At 33.3% G+C, this 27,799-nt stretch overlaps 1 protein-coding gene and 1 long non-coding RNA gene across 4 annotated transcripts; one reads left to right on the top strand and one right to left on the bottom strand.

Moving 5' to 3' along the window:
• Nucleotides 1-275: 275 nt before the first annotated feature.
• On the bottom strand, nt 276-26,438 carry LOC114129534 (early growth response protein 1-like). Of its 2 annotated transcripts, XM_050197405.1 has the most exons (4): nt 25,834-26,436; nt 25,559-25,593; nt 8,650-9,066; nt 276-3,887 (listed from the first exon to the last, which is right to left on the bottom strand). In XM_050197405.1, the coding sequence occupies exons 1-4, from the start codon at nt 25,905-25,907 to the stop codon at nt 2,584-2,586; spliced, it is 1,830 nt and encodes a 609-aa protein (XP_050053362.1). In that variant the 5' UTR covers nt 25,908-26,436; the 3' UTR covers nt 276-2,583. The 2 variants fall into 2 exon arrangements, with proteins under 2 accessions (XP_050053362.1, XP_050053361.1); XM_050197404.1 differs by having other exon boundaries at nt 25,559-26,438.
• On the top strand, nt 4,752-5,474 carry LOC126549045 (uncharacterized). Of its 2 annotated transcripts, none has more exons than XR_007603188.1 (3): nt 4,752-4,839; nt 4,910-5,102; nt 5,386-5,474. It is a non-coding gene; the product is annotated as an uncharacterized LOC126549045 (long non-coding RNA). The 2 variants fall into 2 exon arrangements; XR_007603189.1 differs by having other exon boundaries at nt 4,756-4,843.
• Nucleotides 26,439-27,799: the final 1,361 nt, after the last annotated feature.

The raw sequence follows: 27,799 nt of genomic DNA, 5'->3' as shown, positions 1-27,799 counted from the left end.
ATAAATCACCACAGCGCCACCATTCACAACGATTCGACACGCCACATTCAACGTCCAATACACTGCATAGTAGAAGATATATACTTACATTTTATAACGACACCGTACCGAGCATAATGTATACCAATATATAATAATAATCATGTTATATTCGTTTATACGTAACTATACATATAAATAATAATAATTATATTATTAAAATATACAAGACCATACGGGGTATTATTATGTATAAAGACAAAAGTGTGTTTGGAAAAAAATAATAGAAAAACAACTTTTTTTTAGTTAACAATTTTACAGACATTTATTTTTTAAAATATTGTACACATAAAATATAAAAAGAAGAAAAATACATGTCAGTCAAAGAAGACAAAACATTAGACACTTAAAGTATAATACAATAAATATTATAACGTCTATTTTTAATTTTTAATTTTTTATACAAGTAATAAAAGTAAAATAATAATATACACTTATACATAAACATCAAACTTCACAAACTAGATAGAAAAATCTTTTAATTTATAATAACAACGATATAATGTAGTAACGTTTTTTTTTTTTAGTATATATATTTAAATATATGTATAATGTATATAACAAATGTTTGGCAGCTCAAAAATGGAATAATTTTGCCTGCCATGTGCTTTGAACGTGTCAATTTTAGACAAATTATTTACTGTAATATAGATTGTCAAATAATTTTTAAGTAATTAATACATAATATTTATAGAAGTATATGAACCTATGAATGAGCATGGAAAAAGTCATACCTAAGTTTACTTTCTGTTCTAAAAAAAGAAAAATAAGGGTTCTCCTCAATACTCTCTTGCCAATCTATCGGATATTTTTCTACATCGGTGAGTATTATCATAGCGCAGAGTAATTTAATGATATACCCACTTAAGTTAATATCTTTATTAGCTATTATCAGTTATGTATCATCTTGTTTGTGATAATTATCAGTAGGCAGGCATAACTCATACTTGAAGGAGAATTTATAAGTCTAAATTCGAATTATTTAAGACGTCATAAATGGTAACAATAATTATTTGAAACGTTTTTATGTACTAGTATACTACTTCTACCTCTTTATCATACGAATAAATGATATTAAAATTACTTAGATCAAGTAGTAGAGAGTGCGCGATTGAAAATATTCTTAACACGATTTAATTATTATTTTTATTAGTAAAGAAAATATGATTTAGAGACACTGAGTTATGAAATTTATAATGGTAGAAAATAGAGACATAATACGAATAAAGTATAAACCCATTGAGCGATTTACCATTTGTTGTACAAACGTTCGTATACAGATACAAAAACAAGCTATTACATTGTATAATACAAAAAATACGATAAACTTACAAAATAACAAAATGTAAGACACCAATGAATGAATAAAAAAATAAACAACATTAATTATTTTATACTTACAGTAAAACACCTTAACAGTAAGTTGTTAAATAATTGTTAATAGTTTTCAGCGTTTTTTATTTTAAATTTAGAAATTATATAAAATGCTTTTACCGAAGAACAAGTGGGTGTTAACAGAAACAGAGATTTACAAAAATTGTACTAAACCTAATTTTGAGTAATTTACAGAAAACATAGGAGAAAATAAATAAATAAATAAATAAATAAAACGAAGTATTAATTCATTTTTTTTGTGTGTACAAAAATATGTCTTTTAAATTTTATTAATTTTTATAAGAAAAGAATTCGTACCGTTTTAGCCTTCAAATTTAAATTTGTCCATAAAATAAAATTTCCAAAGAAATACCAGTAAAAATATATGTTGGAATGCAAAACGGGCATACCATAATAATAGTAAAAATGAAAATTACAGTTATATTGATAAAAAGCAAATAAAATAAATGCAAAAGATAAAACAATACATACTAATAATGCTAAAAGTAAAAACCTCGGGATATTCTATAGCCCAACGGTATATTTTAGCAAGGAATGTATTCGTGCATTATATTTTAATCATGGTTTAATCAGGTACTTCGATGAGTTTGTTTCCTCGAACCGACATAATTGCTATAAATCTGGGAACCAGGAGCACAATTAATATTAAATATTTTTTCACACAACATATAAGAAACACGGCTTAACTACGGAATATATTAATAAATATTACGAATTCACCTATTTGGATTGACAGATTTATAAGTTTCACAGATTAGTGAAAAGTAAAATACCTATTGCGTTGTTAGATGTTGCAAATCCTTACTACTTGAAAAGTACACAAACAGATTTAAATTACTCTACGATGGCGTATTCTACATTCAAGATGATCCACATTAAAGATACAATTCGTGTAGCACCAATAATTATTACAAATATAGTTATGTCCCTGTTTTGATTTTGGCGACTTCATTGCCGACGGTATTAATACTCTGTAATCCAATAATAATGATAAGATAGGCATCGTAAGATGGAGCGACTCATACATCGGTAGTGTAACTAAACATGGTAACAGTGGTTTCTTCCGTGCTTAACTCTAGGTTTCTAGCACCCTAGCGTACGAAGAAAAAATAAAAAGGAATAATTAAAGACATATTTGTATGATTGAGTCTACATGTGACCAGTGTCGCCGGTTTGGAATCCCATGTGATGCATGTGTTGTTGTTGCGACGATCCTTGTTGCTGTTGATGCTGTTGTTGTTGCTGTTGCTGTTGCTGCTGCTGCTGCTGCTGTTGTTGTTGTGCTAGCAACGCTGCCATTTTGGTCTCTTTTTTCGTCCGTTGCTTCAAATGAACTTTAGCGTGTCTCTTCTTTTCGTCGCTTCTCGCGAACTTACGACCACACACGTCACATGTAAACGGTTTCTCACCGGTGTGTGTTCGGATGTGTGTCGTAAGATGGTCAGATCTGGAAAACGATCGCATGCATATACGACATTGGAACGGTTTTTGACCCGTGTGTATACGGATGTGCCTTGTAAGTTCGTCCGATCTGGAAAACCGACGGTCGCAATGCTCCACCGGACATGCATATGGTCGCTCGTGCACTGGCGTCTTGCTAGGTCTGTTTGGGTATTTCCGGGGTTTCACTGGCACTAGCTTCAGTGGTAGTGAAGACTGCTGGTACACTTGTGATAGTATTTCGTGACCTTTGCTCGTCGACGGGTTATATTCAGCTAATTGGACGCTGTAGCCGCTCTGTGACACGCTCGACGAACCTGGTGATTGAACGTCAACATTTACTACGTTGAACTCTTGCTTGGGAATCATTTGTTGTTGTTGCTGTTGAGATTGTAACTGCTGCTGCTGCTGTTGTTGTTGTTGTTGTTGATGCTGTCCACCGTATTCGACCGGCGAATCCAACCAATGGTATTTGTTCACTGGCGATGACTGTTGTTGCATCATTTGACCACGGTTATGGTATATGAGATCTTGATCGTTTCCAGTCACTCCGCAACCGGTGTATGTGGGTGGTGCTTGTTTACCACAGTCGATACTCATTCCAAGCAATTCTACTTGACTTTGTTGAGATCTGTCTTCGTAGTGAGGACTGGAGCTGTGGTATGAGGTGGGCGTGTTCGACGGCTGAGGTTGGAGCAGGTTGAACAGAGGTGGAAATATGTTCTTGTCTGGGCTAGGCAAAAGCCAAGAAGTGCTGAGGTGGTTGTTATTGTTATTTGAGGAACTAGTTGAGCACGGAGCTGTTTGCATAGGACTATTTGTTGAGAATCTATAACTAATCCTGGACTGCCCTGATGGTATGCTAGAGTTAGTTGTGTACATGACGTCCTGGCCGGCATCGTCCTGTTCCGGCTCACCTCCGATGGCTTCTGTTTTCAATTGAAGCGATACCTCTAACTTGTGTTCAATGCCACTTCTATTGCTACCATTTTCATCAGTGTCTTGCAATGATCCTGAAAAAAAAATACAAAAATCATTATATTTTTATATTATGAATATAATATTATATATTAAGTTATGAAACAATTTATTGTGTTTTCACACTTCGTAAAGGATCATATTGGTGTTAAACTAAATAGTTTAAAAAAAACTTGTGACACGTGTCGGCTGGTGATTATTTTTTGTATAAAATTTGGATTTCTGCCACCATTCCACATTATACATTTACACGTTTAATAATAACTACGTGCTAGTTATATATGACTATGGCACGAAATACGAACACCAAAATTTCACTGATTGTTGCAATCCATTACCAGACCCTACCTTTATTTATTTCGGACACATATGTTTGTCAGTTTAAATTTTAAATTTTTTTTATTATTATTTATTTTTCAATATCATAACTTTTCACAATAATTTTCCAACTTTAAATCGAAACTCACGATACTAAAATTGTCAAAAATAAAAAATTCTATTAGAATATTAATTATTATACAATATCAAATTATACTATGTTTGTTATTTTGTTATAAAATAATGTGTAGCATAAAAGAGGAAACTGTATAATGGAGAATGAAATGATAATAATTGTATGCGATAAAGGATTTTAGCCAGTATCAAAATTTACTGATAATCTGTTTTTTTTTACGATATCGAATTTTCGATAAATATTCACAGTGATGAATAATATTTTTGGACGTCAGAATTTGTAGATATCGCGTATAAAACTGTTTGTAGTTTTTTAACGTGTGTCACATATTTTTCGGATTATCTCGATGGCGACGACAACTGGTTTATGCTGATGGCGAATTTGTTACTTTTTTCTACATACTTTATTATCCCGTCGTCTTTTCAACCCATTCTAAACTATGTAACCATTGCAATGCACGTACATTATGATGTTGAGCACGTATACATAACTGAAGACCTTATTAGAGGCATTCGTTAATCCGTGAAAATCCCGTAGGTACTCAGTAAATGTTGTATAAAGATAGAAATAGTAATAAAAAAAATTATTTTTTTTTGTATCCAGGGCTACGCAAACACTCGAAATGTTGTTGAATATTATTTTTATTCATTTTTTTTTTTTTTTAAGCAATTGAAATGAAACTGTCGCGGTTTTATATAAAATCTAGACATTATAATAACGTGAACAATAAATAATGATTGTAATAATTGTATAACATTTTATTTTATAAAAATTAAAACAACACAGATTGAAAATAGTGAGTCTAAACAATTACAACTTCTGATCAATGTTTATATTAAGTAGTTTTTTTTAGTATTTCGTTATTGTTATTTATACATTCTTCTGAGATTTATTAAAAAAAAAAAAAAAAAAATAAAACAACTGACCCAGTGGTTTGTAGACTATTGGGGATCATTATCAAGGCACCACATGCTGAGTGTTTAGTTTTGATTTTTTTTGTATAAATATACGTATATAAACAACACTGCCACAAACTAGAATACATTATTTTTATGAAAAATATTAACTTGCGTATATAGTGTGTAGTATTATAAATCGTCCGGTAGAACCATGGGATGCCGAGAGAAAGCAAATGCCGCGACATTTTTTCAAGTCGGTCTTAGCTGAGTTTTTGAAAAAAAAAAGTAAAAACAATATTAGACGCATTGGACGTTTGACGGTTATGAATCGCCATTAAAGATTTGTGTCGTGAATTAATCCAACACGCAATAACTCACATTATAGGTTATCTTATTAATACTTATACAAACGTATTTTTTTTAGGATTTAATTATTTTTATTGTTGCAAATGCATAATATAAAGGACGTTAAGAATGTGTACAAATCGTTGAATAATTGTTACAGTTTATGCCGAGCGGTACCTATATATAACTAGTAATACACGCACATATTAAATCATATACACGTGTAACAGCTATAATTAATAATTAAAATGTATGTAAGTTGTATTTAATATAACTGTTATATATTTTTAGGTTTATATTTCTTTATCATATACTGCAGGTTTTAAGGACAACAATACGTAAATATGTGAATATTGTAATATTGGTCGACTGCCAGATATTAGACGAGGTATGTTAGTATATAATAGGTATCTATACACTTTTTAATTTTAAAATTAACGCCGTTCTACCGGCAGAGAGAACTAATTTGTTTAAATTAATGCTTTTATATAATTTCTCAATGTTTATTCAAAGATTTAAATAAACGGATTCTAATGATAAAAAAAAATTTTAAAAAGCAAAAGCGCTTAGACATGCCATGAAAGCGGCAGCTCACTGATGAATGTAAACGTTTCATTTAGACACATGGTAATTAATACTTGTATTGGAACACGTGGATTGTACATGGTGGAATTCATTTACGCAATTGAAAAATATTAATTTATTGCATAAGTTTAGGAATGCTATTGGTCGTAATCGAACGGTCGGTGCACGGCAGTGTATATAATTATTGGCTGAGCGCGTTATGTATCATAAATATTATAATTCATTATAATTCAGATTATTATAACCGTAACGTGAATTGATGGACACACTTTCCATGTAAATTAAGTATCTAATACCATGTTTATAATTGCAACTTATATTACAGTATATATTATAGTAGGATCGTTGAAAATACTGTCGTGATTGTTGTGATTTAAAAAACTTATTACAACAGTTTTGTTTAGTTATTATAATGGCTTTACAATCGATTATGTATACAATAAAGTATACACTTTTATTTTTTGCTGAATTGCGAGCGATCGTAATAAAAAGTGAAATCATTTCTCGTCAACTATATATGTATAACGACCTCGTCAGTCGGCTTACAGGGGTCGGTAACGCGCGGGTTGTGCGTGAACGTAGGCGAAGAGTGGAGTTATGTCCGGGTAGGAAGAAATATTGATTTCGACTCCATCGCATAACCTTCCAGGGAAAGCAATATAAAGTATGTAAATTGTAATATAATAGAGTAAAATATTTTTCTACCAAATTTCCACTTATATATATGTATTATATATACATTAATACAACACAACATGGCAGCAATGCCTAATTAATGTCGCAGACGTTGATAAAATCGGAACTTATCGCTGTATTTTCTCTGAGTAGTTGCGTATATAATTTGTATAGGTATATATATGTATATAAGTTCACCACCCGCCTTTTATTGATCTTTTCCTTCACAGTCCTTCTGACATTTACCTCACCGTCAATTCACGACGCCACATAATCGACGATCCGTCCCATTCATGTGGAGAATAGCAACCACTATCAATACAATTCCATTATAAAATATTTAAGTCCCTTTCACGGCTGGTATTGATCCACCGGTGGTGGTGGTTCGGACGCAATGCCACGGCCACCACCCTCTAGATCGCGCTCGAAACGCACACATATACCACGCAGCATTCCTGGTAAGTCCATTCAACTTGGCAGCACAATCTCTGTCCTATACATGACCCCCCAACATCCTATCTCCGCCAACACCGCGATAGAAAATTCAATCCTGCGCTATAGCGTTCCCCGGACGGCCAGATTACCAAGCGCCTACAATGACATCTTGCCCGTGATCCGATTTTTGTGTATTTTTTGTATTGTACCTAATTATTGCAATAGGTTTTATTGCTTACATAGTATTTAATAATGTTTGCATATTTATTTATAGGTCGTTAGGTTAAAATAAAAGTATGTAGCTAGTAGCTTAATCTGTAAGTACCTATAAGCCACGCGAGAGAGTGACGGTGAAAATATATAGTCATGCCGAATTGTGATATATATTTATAATATTATATATAAATAGGTGTATACTGTATATACGTATATTGGAGCTGTAGGGTGGAAACGAGAGGGAAATATATTTCATTCACCTTCCCGGCGTTCCGAGGTCACTGCGAAATCGATAAACGACTACCAGCGCGGGAGGGTCACCGACACCACCCGCGTTGTTCGGGGGGTTATGGAAGTTGTATTCACATAATATTTCATTCATGTATACCTACTGCAATATGAAATAAGGTACCTATACAACAATGCTAGTGCTTTACAAATTAATTATAATTTATAATCAAAGCGGCATAACCAAAATACTATACATCCAGTACCTATACACTATACACGTTATATTATAATGTAAATTTCACGAAAATGTATTATAAGAAATTTCTGATATAAAATAATAATTATTAACATTTTGTAAGTAGGTATACTTTCGTTTTTATTTACCTATGTACTTGGCTTATTTTGTGTACTATGTACTTCCCCTAATTTTGATTGGAAATAAGGCTTACGTATATAATAAGGTATTAAATAGATTGAAATGTAGGTGTTTATACTCTATCCCTACACATATATACCTAATTAACATTTTATCGAAATCATTTTCACATTTCACCAAGTATTCTTATTTTACGATTTATAACAGAAGATTTTTAATTTTATTTCTACTTAAATATCGTTTATCTGCAGGAAAAATGTTCTTTTTTTAACATTGCGCACATAACATTACTTTTTGTCTAATTTACTTATGCAGTTTATCATTTTATCGTTAAACCTACCTATGGATTATTACGTACGTATTGAAATGATTAAGTGCGAGATAATTTTGTTTTGTCGTAAGATACCTTCTCTAAAGTAAGATTCACTTCGAAATAATAATACTATCGGATTTTTGATTTTTAAACATTTTGAAATCGTAGTAAAACGTAGAACGAGTGCCTCATTATAGGCATCTACTATAGTCGATTAAAATATATAATATACTTATATTATTATTTAAGTCATAGTATTTGTGGGTACCTGTTATGAGTGGCGGTTCTACGACTGTGGACGGGCCGAAAAACGAAGGTACTTCGGCGCTCGTCGTGACGGGCGTGTTGAGATCGGTGCCGGCGTTTCCCTGTGCCGGACTGTGACACGCCGAGTTTCCGGTGCCGTGTCCGCCGTTGCCCACGTGCCCACCGGTGCCGGTGGCCACGCCGCCTTTGTACGTTTCGAAGCTGAGCACGTTAAAGTGGCCGGCGGCCGTGGTGGCCGTGGTGACGGCGGCCGCGGACTCGGCCAACAAGTACGGGTGATGGTGATGGTGGTGGTGATGATGGTGATGCGCGTGATGGAGCGGCCCGACGCCGGGCTCGAGGGCACCGCACTCCATGATCATATCGGCTTCGGGCTGTTGTTGGTGCTGCTGGTGCTGCTGGTGCTGCTCCGGGACACCTACGGCACAAGCGTCACGCCGATCGCGATTATTATTAACAGTGCCGGTGTTGTTGTTGTTGTTGTTGTTGTTGTGGTTGTGGTTGTCGTTCGCGTCGGTACGATCGGCAACGGGAGCGCGGTCTTTTGGATCAATTATTGGGCACGGTGGTGGCGATTCCGGCGATTCGACCAGCTCGATGTCGTGGAACGGGTACCAATCGTCCGGCGGCGGCGACCACGAGCTGGGGGCCAGGGGCACGCGGATCACACACCTGGACAGTGCCAGGCCTGAGCTGGGGGGTTTGCGCGTGCGGTGACAAAAACGGCGACGAGCGAACAAAGTCTTTTTAGCAATCGTTATACTATAATAATATATAGTGCGTACACTCGACGTGCATATATAATATAATAGTATAATAAAATATTTATATAGCGTACAAACTGTGTGTGTCGAAAAATAGCAGTAGCAGGCGTTCCGTCGGTGGAAAAACCAAAATTCGTCCTTTTTTTGTTTTTTTTTTTTGAACACCCGATCTATGCGATCTCGATGTCACCGTAAAACGCGCGTGCGGCGTAGGCGTAGTCGACGATATTATATTATATTATAATAATTTTTTATTATAATATAACGATAATAATTATTAATAACGGGGGCGAGCGCACTCGACGACGACGGTAAAACAATAATATATTATTTAAGACTCGCGTATCGTTCGTTACTGCGATGATGGTACTGCGGCAACGCACATGACTCTGGGGCCGCTGCACTTGCACACACACACACTAACGTAAAAACGCACACGCACACGGTCACGCACACGCACGTGATGCTGGCGCCGGTCGACTTGTTGAACTGAAGGCGCGCGCGGCGCGTGTGTCGGGATACGCGGCGGCCGTACACACTGAGAACGAGCGCACTGCCCACACCGCGGCGCGGGGCGACGTATAAGCGACGGTTTTATGAATGAAGCCCGTCTCTGTCCCATATATGGCAACGAGCGCCGGGCGGCGGCGGTGCGGAGGAGGCCGGGCGGACGGCGGCGGTCCGGACCAATGGCAGCGCGCCCGTAACGGTGACGTCGGCGTGACGTCACTCGCCGCAGACGACCTGCCGTACGCGCACCGGCCGCCGCCACCACCGGCCGCCACCACCGGCCGCCGCCACCGCCACCGCCCCGCCGCCGCCGTTGACGGACGGCCGCCGCGGCGTGGCGGTGTGCGCCGGCGATGGTGTCTCGCCGTCGGTGTGGGAAGGGGGTGGTGGGGAGGAGAGGCGAGGATTTCGCGATCCCTCCCCACCGCCGCTACCGCGGTCGTCGCGCCCCGTCCGACCCCCCCACATCCCCCCCACACACACAACAAGTCCGCCGAGCGAAACCCTCCGACGACGACGACGCGACGTCCCTATACCCGGCAATAACGTCGTTTTGGATTTCACTCGTTATAATACGAAATAATAATAATATATTACACCGTATTTATAAGGTATTATATATTATATATTATATATATATATATATATTGTAAGTAGGTAGTATGGTGTGTCGTTTTATTTCTCTAACCGCCGTCGATCGCGTGCGCAGTTTCAAAAATCGTTTTATTTCTCATCGTGTGACGTCTTACGTATATACATACGTATTTATAATAATATATTATAATAATGTCACACGATGCACCTATATAATATACAAATAATATATCACCATTCCCGGCACGATACACGGTCCGCACCGGGTGTATTTTCTTTCGAACGCTGCGTGTTTTATTATATATTCACATCTTTGGTTTACATATATTTATTTTATTATATTCGCTGTTGTGATTTATTTTTTTCCATGTACATTATAGATATTTGCGCGAGTGTATTATGCAACGTTTTATAATATTTAGACTCGACTATACGCTGCGAGTACCTATTACAGGTATACGTCTTTTCCTCTTTCGAAATCGAACCCTCAACGAATCGTTATTATTCATAAATTATGACTGTATTATGTGCCTAGGTATACACTACAACAATATTTCTGCGATGCGTCGAGTTTGAAAAAATTTTAAGCACCGATCTGCAACACGAACCCGATTTTTCTAAAACAATAATATTTCTGCAGTATGTTCTTAATATTATATTAGGTAATAATAATGACGTTATGAACCTCACCTTATGACGAGGTTCCTGAGTAACGTTACAAAAAATTATAAGTGATACAGGTGTTATAGTCGGTAAAATAATAATGGTTATGAAAATGTATGTTTGGATTCTCTGTGTGTCGAAACTGTAAGATTCGATTTTGTAAAAGCATAATAGTATTATGTCTTCAAAGATTGTATATTTGTACAGATTATTCAGATTAAATATTGTACATAAGTTGATTAATATATATATATTATATATGTATTTCTACGAAAGTCTATAAACTAAATATAATTGTAATACATATTATACTAAATGAAAAGTGTTGCAATAAATGAGATTCTTATAAAGTTTATATGAACTTCTAAATATTTTGGTAAACATTTGAAGGTTATAGATGACAATAATATTAACCTTTCGTTTTTAATTCAAGAACTTTTATTGGCGTACAAGTTAAGAGATATCAAACGAGTTTCAGGGACTTACTATGACAACTTATGTACTCGACATTTGACCCACCGAATAATTTATTAATACCTAAATATATATAAATATCACTTACGGCTGTATGTATAATACCTAATACATTGCTTCTATATACATAGATATATAGTTCAGTAAGTACGTTTATAATGCTTTGAACGTTTTATAGATTTCATTCTTATATACGTAGTATTATATAGTCAAATATTGATTTGATATAGTATATATAGTGAGTGTTTACTAAATGTCACGATGGAATGTATATTAATTATTAAATAATATTAAATTTGAGCCAAATACTTTAATTTTATCCCTATAAATAAAGTAACTTTAATACTTTTTTAGAATATACCTAATGCATAAATAGGATTATGCTATAACATGCCTTTTATTGTAAATTATGTACTTAAATAAAATTAAAAATTGTAATTACGTTTAAAATAATTATTATGAAAATTACAAATATTAAATATTTATATTATAATCTATAGGTATGTTATAGCCAAAAACTAATAATAATTTTTATTTTTAACCATGAATATTTTATTTTTAGCAAAGGCAACGTTCTGTCAAAAAAAAAAAAAAAATGAAAATTCTTTATTTAGTACATACGTATAATTATGTATATAATATTGATTTAAATGACTCTTGAAAACTTTGTTTAAAACGGCTGGTAATAAATAATAATATATGTATTAGAATTTTTTATTTCCAACCTCATATACTGACTGATGTTCCAGAGTACCATCAATGACGTAGATTGCTGGTTACTCGTAGGTTATATTTTATATTGTCAAAAATAAACGATGTGGGTTTCCGGTGTCATTTCAAAGAAATCTCATCATTACAAGACACAATTAAAACTAAGCATGTGATGTTTAGAAAAATAAAATAAAAATATTCTTATAAAATAATATACTTAATAAGAAATAGGATCTAAAAAACATTCTATTTTCGCATTGAGTTATAAAATATATAGAACCATACGTTTATTTTTATTAGATTTTAGTGAAACATGAAGAAATTTTGTAAAATCAGTGACATACGCCTATAATATTATATTGCCATCATACATTTTAAAAATCTATAAAATTTAGATTTTCCAGCTACTTATCAGTTAAGAAACATTAAATATTTTATGTTCGTATTGTATTTGAGTTTGATATTAAGTTATTATCCAGTATTTATCCAAATACTTATATATATCGAAAAACTCATATACTTGTATTATCAACTTAATAATAGTAGTGGTATTTGTGGTAACCAGGCATTAAGGAATATTCGAATACATGATGGTGTAGATAATACCATGGTGTTTATACATAACTCATACGTTATAGTCTATATTTGTTCTATCATTTGATATCTGTATCTGTGTTTTTTTATAGGCTGTTTTTTTTATATTATATCTACAAATTTATCTAAACCATTCTCTAACTGAATGAAAATCTAAATCAACATTTTATAAATAGTACCTACCAACTCGTCTATCACAGAGCAATACATTTAGTTAAACTATGATGAAAATAAATTTTCATCAATACGGAATAATTTCTATTTGTTATGTTCAATGTTGTATGTGACATGTGTTATTATAATACATATAGAATCTTTCAAGTGATCTGATTAACAATAAGTCATTATTGTTCTAAAAACTATTGTATATTTCATTAAACTTGTATTTTCTATCTATTCGGAGAGTAAATTCAATTAATTATCAAGAGAATTCATTAAAATGTTTAAATGACAATTTATTTCAGGAATTCTTAACTTGTGCGAATACACAAAAGCCGAAGAAACAACTACTCGAATATGACGTAGGTACCTATTGTTTTAATATTTCATATGACGTATGAATCAATTATGATTTAGAATATAATTTATATTTATATTTGAAGTATAATATAACCTATAGTTATGTTTTATGTTATATATTATAGAATAATATTTAACGTACATATGATTTTAAATATATTATATGATTAACGGAGTGTGGCACTTCTATCATGAATCATAATATTTTCATATTTATATTAATAAAGATTACAGAATAATAATAAACTATATCTGTATGCGATTGTTATGATACATACATTTTCTTATTCAAAAATGAAATATGATTATGTATTTTAGATCAAACAATTTAAACCTAATATAATGATTATGTTAGGTAAATTAAATAATTGATTTTTTATATTTTTGATGAATTTACCCAAACGATATTATAGATGACAAAAATAAAAATATACAATAGGTATAATAATGCATTATTAATATATTATTACTTGTATTATTTTACACAATTATTATATATACTTGGCAAAATCGAGAAAAGTAAAATTGTATAACCATTGCGTATTTGCGTAGACGATATTAATATTATATGTACACATGTTTAATATTATGCATGTATAGTGTATACGTTTTGTAAACGTTTCTGACAAACGCAATACCTATACATTCGTACAGGTGTAATAAATATAACTAATGCTATTATTATATAGTTCATAATATATAATATAACTAACACCGTAGATATTAACAATAATTAATATTATTGTGTACGTATACATATTATTATTATACATCCTTCTCGAGTCCCGGCTCATCCCACATTCGTTGTCCGCGCGGAATATTCTTTATACCTATAAGTCCTGCAGCATCGTGCGTAAGACACTAAACTATAATTATTATCGTTTATTTTCTGTTTTATAATAATATATGTTATTATATTGAAATAGCATATTATTATATTATATACACACGATGGCGGAGGTGAGATCGGAACGCGCTCTCGAATAACGGATATATTTGTAGGTCAGTACAATACCGATATATCGGTCACTCTGCCAATACAACAACACGACCACACATATGTGTATAATGCGACCTACATAATATTATTATTGTGATCTTATGTTTTTTTTTTCTCGCCCCCGAAGTTTAACGCTACGCACATTGCATATACGTTATTTGTGTTTGTGCGTGTCTCGTGTTTGTATATAATACATATTATAACATATACGCGCGATCGTGTATTGTGGAATTCGGACGGCCCACGGAATATGGTCTTCTAAAATTAAGCTGGCTAACAGCCCGGATCGGTTATTTTGAGTACGTGACTAAGTCGTGTTAGCTGTGTGAACAAATAATAATAATAATAATAAAAAAAAAATAACATATATCGCAGTTATACGGTTTTCTGTTTAAAGCTTCGGCGATTCCACATTGTTTAAACTTTTTCGTCTGTATATTAAATTTTCTCGCATTTAATAACTGTTTTCACTATATCTATATAGTCCTAACAATAATATTGTGTTTATTTATGGGATTTAAGTATTTCACACATAATTTCACCGGTATATCGCCGCTTGTACTATATATATTCAATATTGTTTTGAGATTAATCGAATAAAGAGTCTTATATTTTGGCCATTTTGTATTCTACTGGATTCAGTTGTTGTATAATAGTATAGGTACACAAGACACAATAAAACATGCGCACAAAAGATCTTCTTTTTCATTCTTATCGGAGATGGGTATAAAACAATAGAACATAATAATATTTAGATACGTAGTTTAGGTATTTAAATTTACCATAATCAAAATATTTTTCGTTTTTATTTATTTTACAAGTTTAAGTCAATATTTATTTTTATATCTACGCTTGAATGGTTAAAACGTCTTAAGAACTAATTAAAAATCATTACCCGTTGATGGCGCCGTTTTAATTATTTAGACGAATTATCTTATGACTTAATGAGTTATACTTAATAACTATGTGTCTTTTATATTTATTATTTTCATAGCTTATAAAATTAAAAAACAATGTTGAAGAATCTATAGCGAATGTTTTATTATTGTGGTAATCTTGTATAATGAAAAATATATAATGACGCAAATCTCTAAAAATATACAAGCATCTCTCATCTCTGCTTGTACATTGACGTCTTCTGTTTTAATTTTGGTATCAAGATTTTTTTTTTCTTAAAATCTACTCCAATTGTTTACGAAGCTTTTGCGTATAACGCAATATAACGTATAAGTAAACATGTTTCAAATTTCAATCAATTGAAAACAAATATAAAGAAACCCTGAAAAATCTTATAATGAATCTCATAGAAGAGAAACCAATAGAAATGTACTGACTACTGACTAGTGACTACAATAGTAATAATACTCATGGGTTCTTTAAAATATACTTTCTACCATTTTTTTTTTTTTTTTTTTTTAATTTGGTTTTGCGCGTCTAATAGATATAATATATACATTGTACATAATATAATATGATGATAGTTACATTTTAATTGTATAGTTTTTTTTCCTGATTATTATTTTTTTTTAAATTAATTTGTGTATTTTTTTTAATTATTATGAAAAATATTATTATATATTTCTACTCATTGCATAGTTATCAAAAGAAGTAAATTTTTATGGTATATAATATATATATATATATATATATATATACTCGTATTATTGTTCTTATTTAACTTCGGTGACAATTGTTATTAGTTACAATTTACAAATACAATTATTGTTTGTTACTTACACATTTTTTTTAAAACTAGATTGTACAATTTGGTTTTGATTAAAATTTTAAAATTTTTGTGATGGCGTCTAGTTGATGGTGTCTGGTCTGAGTGATTGTATAATGTAATTATATGTAATAACATAATGATGACTGCAAGTTCTGCATTAGAAATCATTTGTTCTTTCAGATGTACATTTGCATAATTCGGAATTACATTAAAATAACTACATTTTTCCTTCGCATGTATGTACAGTATGTGTCATATATTCATGTGTATAACTCCATGTGTATACATGGAATCTAAATGGTGGCAGCTGAATACGAATTACATCGAGTGTCATGGCACACACACACGCACACACAAGTATAATATATATACATATATGTGCCAATGTGCCATATAAATCGCTTAGGTATATACGATGAGCCACCTCGATACGAAATGTACCTTTTTATTTTTTCATCTTTTCATTTTGTTGTCTTACTCTCTCCGTTCGCATAATATAATAATAATACGTATCGACGAGTAATAAAATATATTGGATTTTATCGGGTGTCTTATATATATATATATTCTCCCGTGCAAAATTGTAAAATATAGAAATTCTTTTCGTCTCCCTTCCGCCGTCTCTCTCTCTGTACCGCACTCTCTCACTCGATCATTGACAATATTCTTCCTCCTGGTTTCTCTTTTTCTTCAGACCAACCCTTCTCCCCGTTAGATATCACACCTAAATCTTTCTGTTGTTCCATAGTACAGTAAATACGATGACTGCATGTGTGTGCGTACTGTAATCTACGTATAATGTATATACATAGAAGGATAATACACGTGCAAAACAGGCACCGGATTACTGCGCGAAAATGATAATAACTCTTCGTTTGGCCGCCACTGCATATGTGTTGGCGCGCGTGTGTGTATACTTATCGCACCAGACAATCGACTTTACTTTATAGGAGCTGCTGCTTAAATGCAATACTCGCCGCAGCAATATTGTCATCTATACTCTATACGATGGATGTCCGGGGATAGAAGCGTTTGTTTTGTATAATATGTGTTTTATTGTTCGAGGTAAATTTTCTTTCAGACCATTGTTAAAGGCGTCTGTTTGGTTATTTTTCACTACGTCCAAGAATATGATATAATATATTATACATATTATATAATATTGCTGCTGTATAAGTAAGTACTCGACGAATATACGCCAGACCTCTGGAGGAATATTAAAAACGACCAAAACCAAACAACAGTGTTCACAAACATCGATAAAATATTTTCCTATACTTACAAGCTTTTAGGTTTATTATTAAGCAAAAACCTGGCAAATTTACAATTTGTTTTTAACTTATTAAATGATACGAGAAAAAAAATATTATGATCAATTTTTTATTGAGTTTTTAGTATTTTATGTAACTCAAGAAAGCAAATATTACATCTACAAAGGGGAAAACTAGAAAAAAAAATCCAATCCATAAAAAAAAATACAATTAACTTCTGTATAAAAAGGAAAAAAGCTTATTAACTAACAAATAATAATTTTTTTATTTCAAAATAAAATTCAATTGATATATATTTTTAATATTTAAAAAGATTGAACTTTTCAAAATGTAGGTGGTAAATAAAAGTAAAGCAAATGGGTTCACAAAGAACTGTAATTTGCAACAAAAAAGTGAAATAATGCCTTAGTTGTAGATTAAAGATAAGTGGAGTAGGTACCTACAATATAGTCAAAACCCATATAATTATCTATTTTTAGGATTTAAACATTATTTTAATGATTTTATTTAAAATATCATTGTTTTATATTAAAATATCTATACCTATAAATCGTATTTTTATGATATTTATAAACATGGTTTACAATGTATTGTACTATATCAATGATACCTGAGATCCGAAACCATTTTACCCTCTATTTATAAATAAAAAATATATTTTAAATTACTCTACTAACCTTCCGATGGTTACTGGTAAAACATAAGCTTTTGATTTTATATATAACTTTTTTTTTATCTTTATAGTATTGTACCTAATATTTGTGTACACTAATTTGTTTATATTTTCTGTACACGCGTTTTAAAAACTTCACGAGGCAATTAATTGATGTACAAAAACAAATTAAAACTTACTGCATTGTAGTCACAATATAACTTTTATGTTTACATTCAGTTAAAATATACCGGATATTAAATTTTTAAATTCAATTTTTTACTGAATATATTTTAATATAAAACTAGGTAGAAGTTAAAAGTCGCACAAAATAACAAAATACGTCATAATTGTTATATTCTGTTAATCCTTGTGGATTGTTTACAGTTTACATAATTATATTCTACATAATATAACGCAGGTACAACGGACCGTTTTAATATTGAATAAGGTTTACCATCTTATTAATTATAATAAATAATATTTGTATAAACCATTTTATGAAAAACCATATTATACGAGTATAAGATGATAATTAGAAAAATAAATGAATGAATTCTAAAAGCACCATATTTAAAAGAGGATAAATGCACTGAATTGTCTTTATTAAAAAAAAAAAAAAAATGATAACGTATAGTTACTCCTCATCGTTAAGAACGAAACTGTTCTGAAAATATGCAGATGTACCTACCTAGTCTTACAGATAGGTTTAATATTTTTTTTTCATCTACGTAGTTTGTTTTTAATAGTTTATCATATCAAATGTCATTCAAAGCAAATAATGTTCGCATTTTACATATTGTGACGTTGTGTTAGTGTCAATGTGATGTTTGCCTTCAGTATATGAACGTGAAATTCGCACGTGCGACAGCATATATTGATGGTATCACGGGGACGAGGAATTAAAACTACGTCATCGGTTGATTTATCGCGAACAGTACACCACAGATGAAAATTATATATATTTATATAGGTAAGTATATGACGTAGTTTTAGCGTACTTTGACTCGCTCGTCGAAAATTTACAGCATTCTCTTTATTTTCTAAAGTTTAAACCTAATAATACGTATATATATATGTATACACTGTCGTATTTTATTATCAGCACGCTTTTTGATTGACGTGGTTGTCTGGCTATGTTATAAATATTTAATTTAATAATACATATATTGTATTGTATCTATATAATATATCATGCACAGTGGCTAAAATACGTATACATAAATGCTTTCTTTGTTGTAACCATCATTGTAATATTATATAACAACGCTTTAAGCGAAAGAGAACTTTTTGATATACACATTACACATACCTGATATAAAAGATTATAATATTAGACTAAAATAGTTTTTTTTTAATTAATTAAAAAATGGTTTAATATTGATTAAATTGTAGAAAATAACAACTGTACTTTATTATTGTAACGGATCAAACATGCAATATTTTCTGATTTTCACGCAATTAAAAAATGTGACAAACATACTAGTCCACAAGGTTGAGTTGTGAAGATTTTTATTTAGACTGTTCTTCGAATATATTCTCGAATAATTTTCAAGCATAATGTTAAATATATATAATATAAAATAAATGTATATTATATAACGGTTTGTATTAATTTTAATACTATAGTGTATAGGAACTATAGTGATTCTTTCATCACGAATCACTAATTATTTCAAAAATTATTTCTGATTTCAATATGTCTCTGGAGTAATATGTTTAAAAATTATTCGAATAATCGTGAATCGATAATTATCGGAATAATATACCCGATATTATGTTATTTAAATAAAACATGTCATTCGAATACAATACCGTGTCGCAAGGTCACCTCCACACTACCCTCACAGTCTATGTACGATAAACGCTTATCAAAAAAAAAAAAAAAAACCTATCGCCTTCAAACACATATTTTCTGCGAACGTTCCATTTACCGTCGAAATTCACCCCTCACACGCGGACGGTGGAGGATCGTCAGCGCGCGCATCCGCCCCGGCGAGGCGGCGGCGGTCGTCGGCCTCGCGGTCTTTGATCGTCGCCGGCCGTGCACGTCGTCCTCGCACAATCGTATTATATAGGTATATGGTATTATTATATTGGGCCGTGTGCGCACGCGCGCCCGTTTTCTCGTGAATGGGCCGTGACGTCACGCCGAACGTGTGCCGCGGCGCGTGCCTTGCCGGGTGACGGCGGCGGCGGCAGTAGCATCGGCATTTGCCTACACCGCAGCCGCCGCCGTTTTCGCGGTCACGGCCAACAAAGGTCGACCACCGCCTCCCGATTTCCACTTTACAGCCGGGCGGTGGCGGTGTCGGCGGTTGAAACGGCACGTAAAGTATTTCATGGCGGCGTGCGTGGGGTGCCCATTGACTATAACGTTATACCGTATAGAACGGTGTCCCGCGAAGGGTATTATTATCCCACCGCCGCCACCTCGTCATTGGGTCATTCGTTTTCGACCACTCTCGAGTCCGGATCGATAAGCAGTAGTCTTACTTTTTTTTTCCCTTTCATATATACCTACTTTTATTCGTAAATTTTTTGGATTTAATTTCGTTTTTCCCGTTAACAATAATACTATTATTCTTTATAAATGACGAATCCGACAGTCGAATAAATAATAATAATGTATTTTTAGTACTTACTACACGACGTCATGTCGAGAGTATAGGTGAATAATATTATAATATTATTATTATTATCGGAAACGTTTATTATTACTTCGGTTCGGTTCTTAAAAATTAATTTCAGTTCCTCGATAATAATATATTGTAGTTGAAAACACATTTGAACGATTCAAATCGTTTCGTAACATATTAAGTCAAAGCATGAATTTATACACGACTTGACTAATAAAATAATAATTAAAAATCATTAATACGAGGAAAAATATATTATCTTCGTAGTAGGCAATAATCAGCGTTTGGGACTTGTTGCATTTAAAATTATCGAAATACACAGTCAAATTCGTTAAAATATGCAGCTATTTTTTTTATTTTTAAAAGGTTTTCTGTTTTTGTCTTTATCGAATTTCCGTGTTCACCACATTTTTAGTTAGTCTTAACTTTGAATCTACTACTATTTGAACTGAGCTGGCAAGTGATAGTCCTCGCTTTTCAAGACTCGTTATTGCGTTAGGCAAAAAATCCAAAATTGGATTTAACAAACATGCTAATTGATTTTTAATGTTTTTTTTTGTTCGATATATTTTTGTTCCGTTTTTAATAGAGACCGCACCATCTTCATCCGAAACGTTTAAATTTGACTGTATTAATTTAAAATGTTCATCATAATAGAGAGAAACTTCAATTCATGTGTCCCATCTCGTTAACCAGTTATAGTGATGTATTTTTAGGTTATTATGCCTTTAGCGAGGTCCCTGTTTTAATATTTTCAATATCTGAGTATAAAGGTATGTCAATTATGCATTTGATTGCTAGTTTAAATCAGTCAATATAAACTGAAATAAACTGCTATTAAAATTATTGCGAATGTCATATACCTATCTCATCAGTCATCATCATTGTACTAATAGTTTTGAACCACAATACACCGCAAAATGTCGACTTGTGTGTGACTTCGAGAGTGACAGGAATAATATGAATATTAAGCAGTAATAGTAGGTATATTTCAAATATTTCATAGATTTACCGACATTTAATTAATATATATTAATAATAAATAATAATATAAAATACATCGATCAGCGTCAGCATCAGCATCTATGCTACGATACCAATAACAACCGAGACGTGTTTTACATTTTAATAAAAATTAAGGATATATCATTGTATTTCTGGTTAGTAAATTATTCAAATTAATATGAAGTCACGCAAAAAAAATATTAATCTCATTGTATGTGCTTGTAAAATAAAATATTTTAATTTATTTTTATAGTTTATACACTAATTCCGGTTAAATAGAATATTCCGATTGGTATAGCTTCCTGTTGATTGCAACATGTAATCGTATATTTTTAACATGGTCATCATTTTTTATTTTTTTTTTAATAAATTATTGTTTCATAAGTATACTACATGTATGTTGTGGTATCAACTAAGTACCTAATTTTTAACGATAAAACATTTTATATAATTATTTCTTTCATACATTTTTGTTCTATAAACAAGCTAATATGACTTATCTTATTTTCATCCATAAATTAATTGATAAAAATATTTTAGAATTATGGACCACATAATATTATTTATTAACTAGCTATAAATTTAATAGGTATATTAACATTATAGTACCATAATCGGCCTAACCTATGGTTATTTGATACTGCTAAATTAAAAATGGTAAAACTTTATTAGAACTATGTTCCTATTGTTGTTATAGATTACTGAATTAGTGAATTATGTAGACTACATGATACATGTTATTGCAGATAATGCCAAATAGTCAACTTTTATTTTTTCTTTACCATCAGTTATGATAATTATTAATTACTATGTAGGAACCCTATGATTTTACCATACAAAGGTGTAGTGAAACAGTAATACCCTCTACACCCCACTAACATGACCTTTTATACACCGGAAATAATGTAGACATTGGTATGGGATTTAAATTATTTTTATATATTATTATATTTAACTTAATCAAGTAAGTATCTGTATACTAAAAGTAAACACAATAATATAAATATTATGTTAGAATATATTATATCAACAAATATGAATTCAAATTTGTAGTCGCTATTTAACTGCTGATCATTATTATTTTTTTTTAATATTATGTATGTAATTTGTACAATTAGGTTAATAAAATTAAGTTTTCACAGTCTAAAGCATACATAATACATAAATTATCCATATTTTGCATTATACTATATATATGTATACGAATATATAAATAAATTCGTTCAAGTTGTTTTATTTTTAGTGCTTAAGTATTTATAGGTTTTAAATAGGTATTTATTCTACTCTATTATTTAGTTTCGTTATATTTTTAGATTCTGAACGGAGTGATGAATGTATTGATTTTACAATGATGTATGTTTTTTTTTTGTGTTTCCCTTAATTATACGTTTAGTTTTGATAATATTTTATGTGTTCCTTTCAATTTTATATTTTAATGCATGAGCATTATTCTTTATTGATTATTTATAATTTTGTCACTATTATGTAGACGTATTATAGTATGATGCATTCAATGTTGGATAGTATTGCTTTTTTCAGAAGATTCTAAGTAAAAGATGTGCTTTTCAGTAAGATTGTAATGGTCGTTTTACTGTTTTCTTTTCTTGACAAAGTTTTTTAGGTAAACGTTTCCCCAATAACCGGATCGAAATTATGTTTTTAATTAACCACTATCCAGTATCCACACTAGGAAACACTATTAAACTGAGTATGTAAACCGATTATTACAGTGCACCTCCGATGATTATTATTATTATTATGTCGCCCACTCGGGACACCTTGGGTTTACTGGCCCTCTCTGATCGCAATTCCATATAAAGCTATACACGGCCATACCTGTTTTTTCTTTCTTTTATTTTATGAACGTTTTGCGAAAACGATGTGTTATTCTAACTTTAAAAACCTTACTCAGGGCCTCCGAAAACCGTAGGGTTCCTCTCCATATTATAGAATAATGTATTCACATACACGTCTAGAAAACGTTCATTCTGTTGATAATATTATTTTTAAGTTTTCTGTGAAAAATATAAAAGAATTTTTGTAAAAAATTTTGCTTAAATATTTCGAATCTTCGTGCACCGATGTGAGTATATTTCGATTTATAATTCGAATATTAAAATGAACAATTATTATTAGGTACTAACTAATAGGAAGGTATATCAATTATTTGGTTTGAACAAAAAGGTCTTGCGCGCTTGAATGTACGGAGAAAATATAATTTACTTACGTATTTAAATTTATGTAAAGCCAGGGTGTAGTGTCCATTTTAGTACCTACATTCAACTCGTATAATATAAACGCATCAAAAGGGTATAACTCTGTAGAGAATAAAGCGGTAAATCCTATACAAATTGTGTTTACAAGTGTGGTTGTTAACGAAATACCTAATAAAAACATTGTTTAGTTACAAACTTTCTCTTTTTATTTTATTTCTCAATAATGTTTCAAATTGCAATCGATATTCTAGTTACAATATTGTTGAATTTTAAATAATCATCTCAAACTTTTACAATTAAATTTATTATACATTAATAGTTTTATCTATACCTAATGATGTACATTAGGTATAATTTATAGTTATATAGTTAATATTGTAGTGGTGTAGACTATAGAATATTGCCCAACGACTTTGTGATAAGTATAGTGTACAAACTAAGTAGTGAGGCTTGAGCAAGACATGTTATTTTTTTTTTAAAAAAAGGCTATTATTTCTTTATTTTTTGAAATGTATTCGATTTTGACATCCGTAAAATCTTAAAAAGTATAAATTTCCAATAGAGCTGACTCATCCGGTTAACGTGAAGGAAAAAAACAAACTAGCGAGTACACCCGCCAGCGGTTTCTAAGCTATTTACAAATCGAAGTACACTCACCGATACCATAATCAATTATAAATACCAGTAATTATAATTATGTTTTGCTCGTGCGCACGTCTGTGGTGTACTTAAGAGGCCCGAAGGGAAGAATATACGTAAAATATATAATGTAATGTGTACACGATGTTATCTGTACGATGAAATTTCTATCAATCAGTACACACTATATTCTCAGTCCGAGATAAAAAGTCCCTAAAGCTAATAACCGCCCATAACGATTGGCTTTTAGACTTAAGTTGACAGTGTAACGGATTTTATGGTTGATATAGTCCTTAACATTTTAATAGTTCTACATATTTTTCTAATATTACAAATTAATAATGCTTTTCAGAAATTTATTATTCATATTCACTATTAACGGTAAACTGTAACTATGTGTTAGTATTATTATTTATTATATTCACATCTAAATACCTAATACTGCAAACTAACAAATCAAAACTCGGTATACACAATAGAAGTTCTAGTCATAATCTAATCACAGCCCTCGACCACTCAACAATACAGCATTTAAACTTCAACATGTATTCACAAATTCCAAAAACACCGTCCGTATAGCAAACAAAATAATTTCGAACTCGATGATATCGCAACAGTAATTATCAATAAAATACAACCATTATTTGGATACTGAGCCACCGAGGCACTGTAATATCCACGAAAATGAAGAAGCCGACTGACTAGTATATATTGTAGACTTCATCGTAATATCGGTCACGTTGTTTTATTTCGCTAATACATTCGTCGTCGTCGTCGTCGTCGTCGTCGACCGCCGTTTTAAAACCGCACGCGCTTTTCTGCAGGGTAGCAAAGGGGTGTGATTGTGTTGTAGTTCGGAGGGATGTTAACGATGGTCGTAAACGTAGAGTGTAATATACATATTATATAATATATAGTAGTGGTCGTACGTACCTGTTGCAGCTGTGCTCGCACCGGAACCGCCGCCGCCGCCACCGCTGCCACCACCGCCGCCGTCCAACCAATCGGCGAACAGCCAATCGTCGGTCGTGGTCACGGCCGTCGTCGAATCCCTTCCGTCGACCACCACGACCGCCGACGAAGACTCGGCCGCGGCGGCCACCGCCTGGAGCCTGTGCAGCGCTCCGCTGGTGACGGTGGCCGCGGCCGCGACGGGCTGCGGCGGCGGCTGAGCCGTCGGCGACGGGGACGGCGGCGGCCCGTCACCGTCCAACCCGCGACGGCGCCTGTTCCGCAGGGACTTGCGTTCGCCTCCGCCGTCGACGCCGACATTCTTTTTCATAGCCCGCGCGACTTCGGCGTCTCGCGTCCGTCGTGACCACCACCATGGCCAGCGTCAGCTGCGCACGGCCGCGCCGCCGACCATCGGGTAACAGCCGCCGCGTCCGGTGTGTCTGATCGATCGTTCATGTGTCGAGCCGCTTAATGTCCTATATCTCGCGTATATAGGTAATTCGAAAAACCCGCGAGCGAGCGCACGACCCGGCGCTCAAGTCGGTGCCGACGAATGCGGCTCGGAGAGGGGGGAACGAAGAAGATTCGAAACTGGCGCGCACTCACACACGCGCACACTCGTACACACTCGGATACGTTCTAACGACGACGGCGGCGGCACTGCACGTGGATTGCGCGACGACGGATAATATCGTGCGGTCGCGTCGCGGCGGCGGTCTAAACGACAAGTACGCTCGCGATATTATAATATTAAACGTTATCGCGTCGATTAGGTAGGTACGGATTTCACGTGTGCGCGCGCGTCCGCACCTGTTGGCGTTCTGGTCGCCGTCCGGACAGGGTGTGCGCGCCGAGAGGACTTTTTACGCGACCGGCCGGTCCTCCGCGCGTACGTGTGGCGGCGTGGCCGCCGAACGAGACCGGCGGCCGGCCGTTGCCTATGCGGCGCGACCGGTGAACGGTGCCGCCGACGGTGTCCGTAGGCGGAAAAACCAAGGCAACAACACCGTAAATGAAACGCGCGGCGGCCGTGTTTTTCGTCGGAGACCGCGGGCGTACGGCGCGCGCTGACGTCACGGTCGTGTTAGCCGCCGCCGCCGACACGGGCATGACGTCATGCGCGCGCGAGTTTTGACGCGCCCCGCCGCCGGTGCCGCGCGCGCGACTCCGCGCGTTCAGATCGCTGCGGTTCGCGGTGTGTACGCTGCACATGTCGTGAAATCGTTGTGATTTTGGGCGTTAAACCCGACGACGATGGGTTCTACAACTGTGTATAGAGCCCGTTAGGTTGGGTTAGGTTAACCTAACCTGTGTCGTCGGATCTCGACGTGTCCGCCGATTCGAACGCGTCCTGCGATTTGTTCGGGTTCAAAGGATTTCGCACGAAAATTTATACTTCTGTAGGTGTATACCTACAGATATTATTATAACCTATGAAAATTAATGTCCTTTGGGTTCAAATGACGCGCGTATAACTTTTCTACGCGTTTACGTCGTGTTCGCGTATATACTTTGATCTTATATCGTATACGTCTTTGATTCTCGACATGGCCGTATTTTCACTACGAATAACATTTATTTTTTACACTTTTAAAAATTTAACTATATAGGTATATTCAAAAAACCTATCTATCATTTGTTGTAATATCAGTGTTAAGAACATAAAACGAGATTATAATATTATGTATTGTGTTCTCTTTCGCGAGACAGTTAATAGTCAGATATTTATGTTTTGAGATTTTTTTTCTTCAAAAATCAGCATTAAACTGTAGCTAAATGTTTAAAAATATGTACAACTAAAAAGTAAAATATTAAGAGTCGTACTCTACATTGTTTACAAATGTATGTGTTAGAATTTTTTTAACTGGTTTAAATGCAGTACTCAAGCATACGAGTTGTCTGATCCTATAAATGTTCAAAATTACATAATTTTACGTAAATCATTTAATTAATTTACGTTTAAACTTTGTACTTAAAAATAAAATAAATAAGTAAGAATATTGTTAGTATATATTTGTTTGAAGCATTCTATATAATCTTAATAAAGGTCTCTAAGCGCTTAATCTAACCTAACATACGAATATATCCTACAACAAGTATTTAGCAAGAACGCGTACTCTGCAAACATTATATTTTGGTCATTTAAAGTTTTAAACTATGTTCATTTTTAATATTATTTTTATCAGATTTTAATTTTTGTTGGCTAGTACGTATAATTTT

Source organism: Aphis gossypii, chromosome 1 (genome assembly GCF_020184175.1).
Source record: "Aphis gossypii isolate Hap1 chromosome 1, ASM2018417v2, whole genome shotgun sequence".
Classification (NCBI taxonomy): Eukaryota; Metazoa; Arthropoda; class Insecta; order Hemiptera; family Aphididae; genus Aphis; species Aphis gossypii.
The sequence above is the reverse complement of the archived record's forward strand: the minus strand, read 5'-3'. Positions and strand labels throughout refer to the sequence as shown.